The 14680-nt window shown below is 38.9% G+C and overlaps 1 protein-coding gene across 4 annotated transcripts in view; it reads left to right on the top strand.

Annotated features, from left to right (window-relative positions):
• Nucleotides 1–208: 208 nt before the first annotated feature.
• Nucleotides 209–14680, top strand: part of LOC116237172 (uncharacterized) — a 41504-nt gene continuing 27032 nt past the window's right edge. For 2 of the 4 annotated variants that reach the window (XR_016461893.1, XM_031606157.2), the window contains exons 1-2: nucleotides 9309–9365; nucleotides 12720–12884. Coding sequence is in view for 3 of the 4 variants with exons in the window: in XM_031606157.2 (XP_031462017.2) it covers nucleotides 12728–12884 (157 nt within the window). In the remaining variant the exon portion in view is untranslated. Of the gene's footprint in view, nucleotides 420–9308; nucleotides 9366–9951; nucleotides 10383–12719; nucleotides 12885–14680 lie in introns of those variants that run through there. The other 2 variants (XM_090131749.1, XM_090131750.1) reach the window with 2 other exon arrangements.

The following is a 14680-nucleotide window of genomic DNA, read 5'->3' as shown; positions in this document are numbered from 1 at the left end:
AGCCAAATGCAGGGAGTCCAGCAGTGGCAAGACAATCCTGGTTTGGCAAAAGGTTTGGCAGGAATAAGAAGGTAAACAGTTTCAACAAAGAGTCTCTAAGGCCACAGTGCCCAGAGTGAAACTTTTGCTTCATTAACCTTGAAATTAGTATTAAAATTTAACTCTGGGAATTATAATGAACTTTAAGAACATGCTAAACATACATGACTGTTGTTCTCAGCTCTCCACTCAAACCGTGTTAAACGTCACCCTGGGGAGGGAAACAGATAGCACAGAAGTTTAGCAGAAAAGGAGGGAAGGGAAGATATCTACGGAAACAGAGTGGAGAAGGGAAGGGAAAGAGAAAGGAAAAGAGACTGAAGAGAAATAAGTGATGGGAAGCTGCCCTGCTCTTACTCCATCAAGATAAGGACATTTTGGTAAGCACTGTGCATCACCTCTTTGTAAAGAATAACTGGGCTAGCATGTATTTTTGCTAGCACTTACTATATATCAGTGTTGTTGCACCTTGTGTTTTTATTAGAGGCTGTCCCAAGCCTGCTATGTCTGTCACTTCTAGAAATCATCTGTTCTTTTGAAATATCAGTTAATATGTCCACTGAAAGTTCTGGCAGTCAGGGTCAAAACTAGATTTGTAGCACACCAAGGCATTCATTGTCTATGTCGATATTTTGCCTTTTCAGAAATCGGGGCACTTTCTCAACTTGACTTGGGTGTTATTACAAAGTATTTATGTTATGTCCTGGCCTGACGCTGCCTTTACATTTGACTTCAGACTGGAGTCAGTGTTATTAAGCCAGAAATTAACATCTAGTGGCTAATAATGTTATAGAATATGTTAAATTACAAGACACATAAATAAATTTTAACTACATAATTTACCTTCTGCCATTGCTTTTGTTTTACAACAGATGCATCCTCAAAGATCTATACATAATTCTCAGAATATGTGTGAAATAGTTTACCAAAAACTACTCCAAACATAATGTTCACATTCTTTTTCTAGCTCCAGCTGTTTATATGTAGACAAAACACTGTCTATCCCAATGTTTTAATGAACAATAGCCTTCTTATGAAGATGATAGTACTGTTCTGTAATAGTCAAAGAATCGTTTAGGTTGGCTGACTTATAATGTATGTATAAAGCACTGGGAGATTTTGCTGCAGGCTGAAGCAAAGCTGCCAAACCTTTTGCTGAAGCTACCTGTGTCAAGATGTGGGATGAAGAAAAAAAGGGTGATTTCTACTGTAACAGTACAGAAGCAGGCTAGGGAGAAGAGTAAAAACACTGAAAAACACTGCTGAAATTCTGTTCCCTTGAGGATCTGCCGTCCAAGGTTTCATTTTTGTCAGCTGTGCAATAATTCTCGGGTAGCGGTCTCTGGCAGGTGAGAATAGTCAATTTCTTTGAAATGTTCCAGATGAATTCTGATTATCTTTATCATCCTCTCACACATTACACTGCCATTAGGGATCTTCCTCCCATTTAGGGACACAGTGTTGCTTCCTGTTGTTAATACCACTCTCATTACAAATAAGTACATAAACTGACAAAGAAAGTATCCTTATTTTAACCTGTAGAGGCATTCTCTTTTTCTGAGTTCTCGAACCTGTAAGCTGTTTGGCACCCAAAGTTTTGCAGCAAAAATGGCTGAAAAACTATAGGTATTCTTTAGATGTCTTTTAGGAACAGGAGATAAAGCAGAAGTAAAATTTTACTATGTTTCCAAAACTGGAAGCTGCAGGAGGCAGCTCAGAGGGAACAAATGTGACTTTCTGCACAGCAATTCTGCATCAATAGAGGCCTTCCTGCAGTGAAAGCAAGCTGGGACTTGGGAATGATGATGCTGAAGGTGAGCAAGTGAGTGAGCATGTCAGATAATCAAATAGTGTAGAAACCCTAATCTCTTTAGTTCTAACATAACTCCAGTATTTATATTCACTGTAGGATATCATTTATTGCTGCAGCTGGCTAGCCAGGATATACAAATTGAGTAATTAACTCTTCAGTCAAAGGGAAAGGACAACAGTTGAGATCAGGCTGCAGTTTTTCATTCAGTTATACCTTTCAGAATCTTCCTCCCAGCTATCCAACTACTGATCTTCACAAAATATTCATGAAAGGCTACCAACCTGGTAGCCTTCTATGATGTTGTCACTGGCTGGGTGGATGGGGGGAGAGCAGTGGATGTAGTCTACCTTGATTTCAGCAAGGCGTTTGACACTGTCTCCCACGACATCCTTATAACGAAGCTGAGGAAGTGCGGGATAGATGAGTGGACAGTGAGGTGGGTTGAGAACTGGCTGACTGGCAGAGCGCAGAGGGTCGTCATTGGCGGTGCAGAGTCTGGTTGGAGACCTGTAACCAGCGGTGTTCCCCAGGGGTCGGTGCTGGGTCCGGTCCTGTTCAACATCTTCATCAATGACCTTGATGAGGGGGTAGTGGCCACCCTCAGCAAGTTTGCTGATGATACGAAGTTGGGAGGATACCTGACACGCCCGAAGGCTGTGCTGCCATTCAGCGAGACCTGGACAGGCTGGAGAGCTGGGCAGAAAGAAACCAGATGAGGTTTAACAAAAGCAAGTGTAGAGACATGCACCTAGGGAGGAATAATTGCATGCACCAGTACAGGTTGGGGGATGACTTGCTGGAGAGGAGCTCTGCGGAGAGGGACCTGGGTGTCCTGGTGGACGACAGGTTGGCCATGAGCCAGCAGTGTGCCCTTGTGGCCAAAAAGGCCAATGGCATTCTGGGGTGCATTAAAAGGAGCGTGGCCAGCAGGTCGAGGGAGGTGGTCCTCCCCCTCTACTCTGCCCTGGTAAGGCCTCATCTGGAGTACTGTGTCCAGTTCTGGGCTCCTCAGTACAAAAAAGACAGGGATCTCTTGGAAAGAGTCCAGTGGAGGGCCACAAAGATGGTGAAGGGCTTGGAGCATCTCCCCTATGAAGAAAGGCTAAGTGAACTGGGTCTGTTTAGCCTTGAGAAGAGAAGACTGAGAGGGGACCTGATCCAGGTCTACAAATATCTAAGGTGTTGGGGGCAGAGTGGCGAGGCCAGACTCTTTTCAGCAGTGTGTGGAGACAGGACAAGGGGAAACAGCCAGAAACTGGAGCACAGGAAGTTCCGCACCAATGTGCGCAAGAACTTCTTTACGGTGAGGTGACGGAGCACTGGAACAGGCTGCATAGGGAGGTTGTGGAGTCTCCTTCTCTGGAGATATTCAAGACCCGCCTGGACGCCTACCTGTGCGACCTGGTGTAGGGAGCCTGCTTTGGCAGGGGGGTTGGACTCGATGATCTCTGGAGGTCCCTTCCAACCCCTACGATTCTGTGATTCTGTGATTTTGTATATTTTTTTAGCTAAGCTTGCCTCTTCTTTCATGTCCTCAGCAAACTTGGTCAAAATAATCCAGCATGTTCAAAAGTGACTAGAGAGGCTGGAAGAACAGACAGCACAATTACTTAAGCTTCAGTTCTTTAGGAAATAAAACTAACAGGGACTTAGTTATCTCCAGCTTTGAATATTTCATCTACAGCTGCCCAACATGAGAAAGGCAGGCATTAGACTGTTTCTTATCATTTATTTATGCTGAAATTTTTGCAGTCATTGTTTTCAGTATTACATTGAACAGCTGAGATTTCATTGTCCCAGTATTTTAGGAATGGCAGTCATTTCCCTTTTTCATTGCAGAAGAAGGGAGAAAAAAGTACAATAGCAAAGAGAGATTGAAGTGAGGATAGATCTGGACATTAAAAGTATACAAAAAGCTAATATTTAGATGACTAAAACAGTTCCCGTTCAGTTTCTTTGTAAACATTAGCTGTAAAGACCATGTGCTACAGAGTCTGAGAAGACATATGATGTCTGGGCCATGACTAAAACTGCAGGTTTTAGACAATCTGTCTCTAATCTGCTCAAGACAACCTGCTCAATTCCAGCAAGTAGATTTCCAGCTGAGGGGCCCCCAGCTGGGAGAGTGACCTCATCCAAGCTCAAAAGAAATTCATCTCAACAAAGACAAAATCAGGCAAAAAAGCCATAATGTCTGCTTGAATTAATGAGGAATTCCTGTACAAACTCAAACACAAAAATGAAGCATACTGGGGGTGGAAACAAGGATGAATAACCTGCAGAGAACACAGACACTATTCAAATATTCAGTGATGATGCTAGGAAAGCTAAAGCTCTAAAGAAGTTGAGTCTGAACAGAGATGTCAAAGGCAGCAGGAAGGACTTCTATGGACAAGGGAGAATGTGGGCTGAACGAGATGGGGACTTGGTTACATAGACAGGGAAAACACCGAAGTACTGAATGCTTTCTTTGCCTCAGTCTGCCAGCAACACTGACCTCCAAGAACTCAGGTCTTGGAGACAGATGAAAAGGCTGGAACAAGTACGTTATACTCTTTGTGAAGTCTGGTCAGATCAGGAAATGCTTACATAAACATACTTGCAGGCCCTGATGGGCTGCAACCACAAGTTCTAAGAGAGCCATCAGGTGTCATTGTAAGGCCACACTTCATCTTTAATTGATTGCGGTAGCTGAGAGAAGTGTCCAAAATCTGAAGCAAAGCAGATGTCATTCCTTACTTCATGAAAAGCAAGAAGGAGAATCTGAGGAACAAAAGGCCAGTCAGCATCAATTTGAGCCTCGGAAATGTGATCCTGGAAACCATTTTCAAGCATATGAAGGAGAAAAATATCATTAGTAATAGTGAATCACCTGGCCCAGAAGGTGGCGTTCAGTAGAACAAAGGTGATTTTATCTCTGTGAACCCATACTGACTACTCCCAGTCATCACTGTGTCCCTCATATAGTTTAGAAATGCTTTCTAATATTATTTACTGCATTGCCTTTGCTGGGATTGAGGTGAAGCTGCCTAGTCTTTACTTCAAAGGATCTATTATTGTTTCCTCTTGGAGACAGGAGTGGCATTTGCTCTCTTCCAGTCCTTCTCTCCCAGTTCCCATGAATTTTCAGAGAAAGCACAGCCTCACAGTGATGTCTGTGAGTTCCCTCAGCACTTGTGGATGCACTCTGTTAACTCCCACAGGGCTTATTTCCATCTTTTTGTTTTTAAAGTTCCTCAGCTGGATCTTTCTGAACGTGTGTCCACATTGCCTCTTACTGAAAATCCTCATTGAAATCAAGAGAACTAAGTAAACAAGAAAGAACTGCTTCTTAATGAAACAAATTGGCCACCTTTTCTGTAACTTTTAATAAGAATATGCAAACTTTTAGAAAGTCTCTTTATACTGTGTTACTCCCACTATCCTTAGGAACAGCCGAAGTTAAAATTTTTGCCTTTATGCCTTTATGAAGAAGAACCTGTTGTGATCTTAGAAGATATCCTGACAGCCTCCAGGCTTTCTGTATGCAATGAAAAGATGTGTGCTGTATATTTCAGTGTACTGTCATGCAGTGGAGCACTTTTGCTCAGCTCCATCTGTGTACCTGTGTACTCCCTAGAGAGCAAACAGGGTGTAATGTTTGTGATCTCACATTTAGGAGACAACACCCTTCTACAATTCCTGAAAGCACCAAAACTAATGTAACCCATAATGAGTAACATCCAGTGTAAGAGTTCTAGAGTTTGAGAAACATCAAATAGCGAAATGGAATTTGAGAAAAAATATTCCATTTATGCAGCGGTTTTTCATTTTTGTGAGTGTGTTTTAAAGAACAGCAGTTGTCAACACAGGCATTACTAAGTCAATAGTCTTCTGTTGTATAGAGAAACACATGGTGGTTTAATTAAGTATGTGATGTTCTGCACAGTAGAAATCTTCACTGTAGAATTATTTTTGGAAGTACTGGTAGCAATAGATAGTAGACAAGACTCAGTTAAGTCCTATATATGTCTTTGGCATGCCATGAAAACAGGATATGAATTAAGATAAAGTTGACTGTTACATTCTAATACTGAAATGTACTTATCATATTAAAAAAAGCCTACAGTTTCCAGGAAAAAAAAAAAAAAGAAGTCCTGTCAGGTTGCTGTGTCAGTTTGTTTCAATAAGCTGCTAGATATATTGAATTTGGTATCTTCATGACTCTGAGTGAGAAAAGACCTCAGTGTGAAGTAAAACTGGAAGTTCTGATACAAATATTAATTCACTTTCTGGTATAATGAAAACATAATATATATTCTCTAATGAGCCACTGGATTTTGGAATAGAAAGTTTTTATTCAAAATTAGAGCTAATTTTGAATTTTTAACCTGTTATCTTCAAAATCTGAAATTCCTATGTTTCACATCTGTTTGAACATTTTCAGTCCTCTTTGTTGAAAAAACATAGGATGGGCTTTCTTTAGAACAGTGCTTTTTGCCATCAAACTTTTCTCCAGTGTAAATCTGGCAATGCACAGCCTTTGAAATAAATATTTGTTTCTAGTATGGTCCATTGCCTATACTTTAATTTTATTGCTGTTTGAGAGACTTTGAATTATTTCTCCTGCAAATTCTTTGCAAATTTTTTGGCTGATAAAATGTATTTGCTGATATTTATTTTATCCTCAGAAATCAAGCAACAGCATATTATACCAGAAACATTTCCTTTTTGTTATTACTGAAAATATTGACTTTCTGTAGACTATTGTCTTTTTACACTAAGAAAGTAAGAATCACTCAGTTGTTCTTCATGTTATTTTTCATCCTAAAACTTCCTGTGTCTCATTAATGTAGTTAAGTTTTAACTTGTATGTTGTTTTCACTGCTCTGTCATCCATAAAAAATTAAGCATCACCTGGTATAATAACAAGGATGATAATGAAAAGTTTAAGTGGATTTGTACAAGCACTTTTATTGGAAGATTTTACAAAACAAATAATTTAGAAACTGATAATATTACTAAGACTCAACGTCTAGTAATTTCATTGATGTTTTTTTTCTAAATATAAACTGTTTTCTAAAGTGTATTCCCCTTAAAGGTAATTTGACGCAAGATATTAATTTGAATTTGAAAATATATCCTGTGGTGGACTGAAGTTGTTGCTGTAACAGTAAGGATATAGCAAGCATTCTAAGTTCATGTAAATGAAGATTTATTAGTGTAGTCTGATGAACCACAACTGATGAACCACAATGATTCTCATGATGAAGCTATATCTGGAGGAAAATAAGAAAACATCAAAGAAGAGGGAGAGAGAGGGTGGAACAAAGAGGAAAGTGAGAGATGTGGGCACCAAGGAGAAGAGAGAGATGGAGGGAAGGAGAGACACACAGAAAAGGTGACCATCCGGTGGAGCTTCCTGGATAAGTGTCCTGGGCACTCTTTCCAGTAGAATGGGTAGTTGCCCTCACAGTACTTCTCCCACAGTAACTCAGTATTTTTCATCAGGACATGCACAAATCCCCCATTGATGGTTCCTGCTTATGATGCTGTAATCACTGGTGGAATAAAATGTTGATTGGGGAAGGTGGTGCATGGCAGGTTCAATGCTGCACTTTCTGCAAGAATTATTGATCCCAAAATGGGAGCTGCAACCAAATGGTAGGAAAAGAGAAGGGAAGAAGGGATAATTCCAGAGACAGTTGCTTCCTATAGGAGCCCAATGTAGCCATGTCTGTAGTTGCAAGGCTAAGATTATTAAAAAGAGCATGAGACCATCAGAAAAATATTGTTGCAAATTTGAGTTACTTTAAACTAAAACTTTATTCATTTACTGTCAAAGACTTCTACTGACGTGAATTTAGAAAGGCCCTGTGGAGTCTTTCACATGCAGGAATGTTCAGTGACATAGTCGGTTACAGATTAAAAAAGAAAAATGTTTAAAATAAATGCTGAAGTCTGTTAATTGTAAAGTCAGATGTAATGTTGGTACATCTTCAGTATCTACATGGCTTAACCTACCCAGATCTTATCCGTTACAAATAATTTTAAATAGTTTCTCTTTGTGGCTGTTGTTGTTATATGTTATTATTTGGTTATTCTACAGCAGTGTTGGTGTAGTGCATCACCTCTGTACAGTCATTCGTGTGAAATCAGGAACTGTTCTGTGGTGCAGCTGCAGGGAGCACAAGCACTTCACCTAGGTCTGGAACATTATCTTGGATATATATAGCCTGTCAGAATTGTTCATGGGAGACAGAGTCTGTATCATGCAACCTGGATCCAGCCACTTTTAACAACAAACGCAGCTGCTGCAGCGTAATCAGCCCTAACACCAGAGCAGCCTCTGAAAACCTGTGTATTCTAAAAATGCTCCTGCTGCATCATATGCATTTTTAATTGCATTTGTCCTGTACTGCGCAGTCGCACATTTAGAGCAATACCCACATTTCTGTGTCTGCCTGAGTGACAGGCAAAGATGTGAGATTTCAAAGTTCTGCATTGCTTTGCTGTGAAATGTATCTTCTAAGAAAGTCTTTCTACTGACCTGATGTATTTCCAGAGCCTAGTGGGGGCTTGACAAACTAAAAGAGGTATTTTATACACCAGATACAGGTAAAATTGAGAAATTTCTTGACATTGTATACAAATTCTGGATAAAAGGAGCAGCTCTGTTTGGATTTGCTGAATAACAGTTTTTAGAAAACTGGCAAAAAGGAGTAGTAATTGTTCTTAGCAGAGTTTCATTATTTCAGGGAGGTGCGTGGATGTCTGATTCACTCCTGTAAAAATGTAAGGCAAAACAACAAGCTTATGAATATAAAGGACTGTTTGATAGGAAGTAGATAGATAAAGTCAACTGAATGTAGCAGATCATGACAGAGCTAAACCTTTTATGATAAAAAATTAACTGAGCGTTATAGGCAGATCAATACAGCACATCCACTTTGAACAAGTTCACACTCATACCAGAAGCAAAGTATTGCAATTGTTACAATAGACTGCAAATCGCTTTTTAATAGCTGGGTAAATATTTGAGCAATTCACTTGCTTCAAGCTTCCTGAGGCTTCACTCTTACTTGCAGAAAGACAGCATTGCCAGAAATCCAGAATCTGCCCTTGAATCAACCTTTGAAGGAACAGACAGCAGCAACAATACCAGTGACATACAGTGTTTGAGTAATAATTGTGGGGTTATTCAGGCTCTATGCAGAAACGCAGGCTAAGAAATAGCATGAAGTTCCAGGGAAGACATTTTCTACAGCACTTTGAGGAAATAAAATTTAAGAAAATTATATTTAAGATTTCCAACATTCCTAGAATTCTGTTACCAGTGAGAGTCATAAGAATATTGATGTAAGTGAGTGGGTTTAAAGATCAAAAAGAATAGATCCACGTCAGACTTTTCCTTTATTCTGAGGTTTGGCTCCCTTCCATCTTTTCATGAAATAAATTGGCTGCAGCAAAGCAGCTAGTAGCATTCTGCCGAGTGGAAGTATCCTAGCAGAAGGACAGAAGCAGGCACAATAAGGTAAGCAAGAGTGAAAGATTACAGCAGGGTTCTGAATGGGTTTCAAGATTTCAGATTAAGACTTTATTTATCATACTGCTTGTTTAGAATCTAACAAATACTGATTTATCTGTTCACTTTAAACTTCTCTTCCAAAACTTCTTCTGCAGTCTATTTTACATCTAGTCTGTATGCTCCTGTATCTATTTTAGAGTCTCTAAATTTTGTAAAAGCTAGCTGATATGAAAGTAATTACATCCCCATTATTTATTGACCGTAGGTTGGCAGAAGTTTCTTTTAATCCACTGTTAAATTGTAAGAAACTTTGAGAAGTTACTTTTGTTGTTTGGAAGCAGAACTGTCAGCTGCAGCCGAACACAATAAATACAGATCTGATCTAATGGTCCTAGAGAGCGCTTGCTGTGAATGTATCAGTATAGAATTAGATAATATTTGGATCATTCTACTGCGTGAACGGACTCCAAGCTTTTAAGTTCTGTTTATAGGTACTGAGATGTGCCTGGGATAAATGGAACAGTGTACAATGCCTAAGAACAAAAGGGATTATTAAGGAGGCAGGAAGTTATACAGATTATATACCATTTCATATAAAACAGATTTTCTTTACTGCCTTCATGCAAATACATCAACATGTTATATGTAGCAGGAAAAAGATTCAAACCCCCTATGCTTTCAGGGTGATCTTGCTGCCACTGACCACTAGTGTGCTTAAGTATAGCTGATTCCAGCAGCATGAAGAGCCAAAGATCAACTTTTCTGCTTCCCTTCCAGTTAGTGTGGATGTGAAACAAAATGAAAGAGACCACTGTCTCCAAAACAAATGGTGTCTGACCTGGTCTGCAGCCAAGAACATGCACCTCCTCTTTCTAGCCCTCCTCAAGCTGTGTGTACCACACAGAAGTGGAAAATTAGTGAACTGAAGAAATGGGCATGAAAAGACATTACAACAACAACAAAAACACGTAACAGAAACAACAATGAATAAAAATAAAAAGAGTGGGAGTAGGTGACATGTATGTAAGTACATGGTGGAAGAGGAAAGGGTTATCAGAATGAGAGTGCCTTTATTTCACACACTGCTGTGGGTTGCATGTGGAAATTGAAGCTGTGGAAGCTTGTATCTTTTTAAATCATTGTAGAGAGTTTTATTTATCCTACAGTACCAACAGAACTAAGATCTAACACAGACTTTTACAGTTTCTCATGTTTAAACGTCTGCTGATTAAAATGACCAAAAATAATTGAATTTGAGTACAGTCCTTCAGAACTTGTATATACTTGTATATTCTTGTATATAACATATATATATGTTCTGAGTAGAAAGTTTTCGAAGAATAATTCCTCTGCCCTCTCCAGGATTTTTTTGGGGTCCTAGCTTGCACTGTCTTTGTCTTCTCACAGAGGTGATGACTATAAATAACCCAGATGAAACACTCTTTTTGTCTCAGTGGTTTGCATGGTGTCACTTTACCTCTTCATAAAATTAATTTTCACTTCAATAAGCATTTAGGCTTAACTGAACATAAGTTGCAGTTAATAACTGCAGTCTATGAAGGACAGAGTCAATGGAATCATAAGATAGTTCCCTGGCTGTTTCACTAGTTGTAAAAATCAAGAATTTGGATCTTCTGGACTTATGATCAAGTGCAGTCAAACTTATACTTTCATTAGAAACATTCAAAGAGGTATCAAATGCCTATTTTTGAGCATCCATGGTTTTAACTAGGTCTTGATGCTTTGTAGGTGCTGAACTCCTAGCACAGCAATACCTCTAAAGATCCACAAGCTGGTATTATTTCCCAGATGCTCTGCAGAGCCTGATTCAGTTAGGAGGTTGCAGAGGTCAGGTTCAGTTAAGACTTTGCAAATGGTCTTCTTTATTTGTTTAGCTTACTTCAATGATGAAGCAGTTTCAGAAAGATGAAGAAGACCTTGCCTTTATTTTCTACCCCAACTATCTGTTACCAGACATTTGCAAAATGAGAAAATTTAGTAAGTAGGAAAAAAAATATATATCTTTCTACTAGAGATATTTCACTTTTCCATAGGCTAACTCAGTGTTCATTTTTAACTGAGCAAAAAAGTAAAAAAGAACCTTAGTTAGCTTTGTGTAATTTACTAACAGGAGAACTGAAGTGAAAGAAGTCCTTCATTTCTACCATTTCTCACAAATAACTAATGTGAAATATTGCATCAGAGAACTAAATCAAACTAGAATACAGAACTCATCTCCCTAAATGATTTCATAAACTATTACTGTCATGCCACAGCCACAGGCTGTCTGGCCTAGCTGAGATTCAGTTACTCTATGCAAAGCTAAAATTATGGGGCTAAAGTTATACTTATCTTCACTTAGTTCATTTTCCCAGGGTACTATAAATAACTGAAGCCAGGTGTCTTCTGTGATGTGCATTTTGCTGTAAGTAGTGGTCACAAACTGTTGATTTCAGAAAATTGCTTAGATGTGAGAGGCCCAGTCTCCCTCAAGCTGTGTGCTAATAGCCTATTAGCTAGCTGGACAGTTCACTCGTCAGTGTATTTCCCATTCTTAGATGCTAACCTTTCCTTAGGATATCTACGTGAGGTAATCCATTTATTCATCTGTCATTCAAAAAGAGAAACACGTTGTTTTAGTAAATGTAATCACAAGTACAATATTATTTGAAAAATGCAGAATACACTGAAGCCAAATGATTAAATTATGGATGAATCACTAATCATCTGAATTATATGAATGGTTGGAGGTTGACTTTTTCTTGCAGCCACTTGTATTCACGAATGAATTACTCTAATATGCTATTCAAGTTTACAAACTCCAGTTCTCCTTCTTGACTCTCCGTTTAAGATTACAGTATAGCTGCTTGTCTTTACTGAAATTTAGGCTATAGTATGTTGAAGTTAGTATGTTGTATAGTATAAAGTATAGAATGTTGAAGCATCGTAAACTATCATTTATGAATGCTTTGTAAATGATCTTAAACCAAGGTATTTCCGAGGGACAGAAAGAGTATGATTTTTCGACCCAGACACCAAACTGCAGAAAGATTGTATGGCTGAAAAGTGTAAATTAAAAAAACTGAAGTAATATAAACTAGTAATATGTTATCTGAGGGTCAATCGTTTTCAATACATTCCTTTAACACAACTTTATATATACATCTCAGCAGAAATCCAGAGATATCCAACTGAATTACTGCTGTTGGAAATACACTGTTTTTGCTTTTTAAGGCACAAGCTTGAGTCATCCAAGCTATCGTGTTGATTGGATTTATCCTGATTCCCTTGAATGTCATGTATTGAATTTTTACCATTTTCAAATTTGTTTCTCAACTGAAATATGAACTTATACTTCAGGACTAGGAATGAAAGACAACTCAGGTTATCAGAGTTTCTCAACGAATTGCAAAATGGTGCTCCGCTCAGGCCGTGAAAAGCCATACAGAGTGCCTACTTGTGGAAGGCAAAGAGTGAAAAGGAAAGTTTCGGTGAGCACCAGATCAGCAGCTGCTGAAAACTCAGGTAACTTCTCCTTTTGAGTGAAAGGTGTGTTTGTAATCTTGGGATGCCAGTCCAAGGTAGAATTCAACTAAATCAAGTACCAAAGCAGCTCAAAAATGAAAATACATGAAGGAATAGCAAAGCGAAACCTGGCTTTAAAAAAAATGAGCACTCCTCAAAAGAGTGACATTGATTTTTTCATATGACCAAATGCATTATGGTGATTTCTAAAGTACATCTGTAAATCCCTAGAAGAGAGTGAATATCATAGCAGGCCTGCTAACTGTTCTGAGTATTGTACTAGTTCTTAGAGTATACCAGAATTCTTAAAATGTAAGAGCTGTAATGCACCATAACAGGTCTTTCTGAAAGTGTTGCTCTGCTAATTTCTTTTGAGAAAACCCATGCTTTTTCTGGAGGCCTTGTAGTTCAAGTTGCCAGACCAGTGAAGAAAAGGCCTTGGCCCATGTATGTGCACAGGATGTGTCAGAGCTGCCAGTGCAGGAGGGTCAGAGTGCACATCTCTTGTCATTTTTGTTCACTTTGTTCAAGAACATGTTGCTGCTGTTCAGCAGAAACAGGGAAAACTTTTCAAAGACATTTCTTTTTTCTTTTTTTTTTCTTTTTTTACCAGAATTTCGGCTGAAAAACAAATATTTCAGGGGAACTGTACCAACTTAATAGGAGTAACGAAAGTTTGCAGTGAGGTCAAGCATTCTCAGAGCATTATGTCATAGCTAACGCATTTTCAATATCCCATTGCTTCACTTGCCTAACTTTTCCAGCTCAGAAAGGACAATTCACTTTACAACACTTGTTCTCTATGGAGGTCCAAGCTGTTACCGAAACTTCTTGAGCTCTGTACTGAATTGGAAAGCAAAACTGGCTCAGGAAAAAATGCTCAGTCTAGTATAATCTAAATTATGCCTTACAGCGTTAATCTGTGGATGCTGCACACTTATATTCAGTTGCGGTGAAAAACTCTGCCTAAGAACTTTTACCTATAAATACCTTTGCTGTCATAGTATATTTCTTTTTTCAGTAAGAGATGCCAGGTACTCTGAACAACCTCCTTTCCTGCCCATCCAACCCTCCAACCCCCCACCCGAAAAAAGGCTGCTATTTTAGGTAGCCATATGCGCCCTAAAACACTTGTTTGTATGCAGATCCAGTTTTCAAAGTGGAAAACTGGGGAACAGGGAGGTACATACTTATGAAAGGAAGGAAACTAGTCCAGGAACAACGTGCTGCAAAATCATTTCCGCCACTTCACCTTTACCTTTCTTCAGATTAAATTACACCTTAATACTGTGTTCTTTGCTGCTGTCTTCATGTGTAGGCCTCCATACAGGATGTTACTTTGTTTTGCCTTCCCAGACCAACTGCTACTTTAGACCCCCCCTTTTTTTATGAAAATTCTTCCTGTCCCTGTCAGCATCTTCCAACACAGCTATCTGAAGGTCATCCACAACTCCAACCTCCAGGTTTACAGGGTCCTCTTGAGTAGGAAGCCATTTTTGCAAGCTCAAGTTTCTGCACAAATGGGGTAACTCTCCAGAAAGCTCAGCTTAAATCTCATACTCTCATTGGGGTAAATTGCAAGCAAATAAATCCTTGCTTTCCTTCTTGGCACAGCAACCAAGCCCCTTAAAAAGCAGCTTAAGCTAACTGTATAATTATATGTTGCCCATATTATTCTAATGTACATGTCGTTTATGTAAAATTTACACTGATTATCAAGCAAAAATAGCTATAAAATACACCCTATACTTTATAATGTAATTTTTATCATTTTTCTGTTATTAGTACAATTAATT

This window comes from Phasianus colchicus, chromosome Z (genome assembly GCF_987193195.1).
Source record: "Phasianus colchicus chromosome Z, bPhaCol1.hap1.1, whole genome shotgun sequence".
NCBI lineage: Eukaryota > Metazoa > Chordata > Aves > Galliformes > Phasianidae > Phasianus > Phasianus colchicus.
The sequence above is the reverse complement of the archived record's forward strand: the minus strand, read 5'-3'. Positions and strand labels throughout refer to the sequence as shown.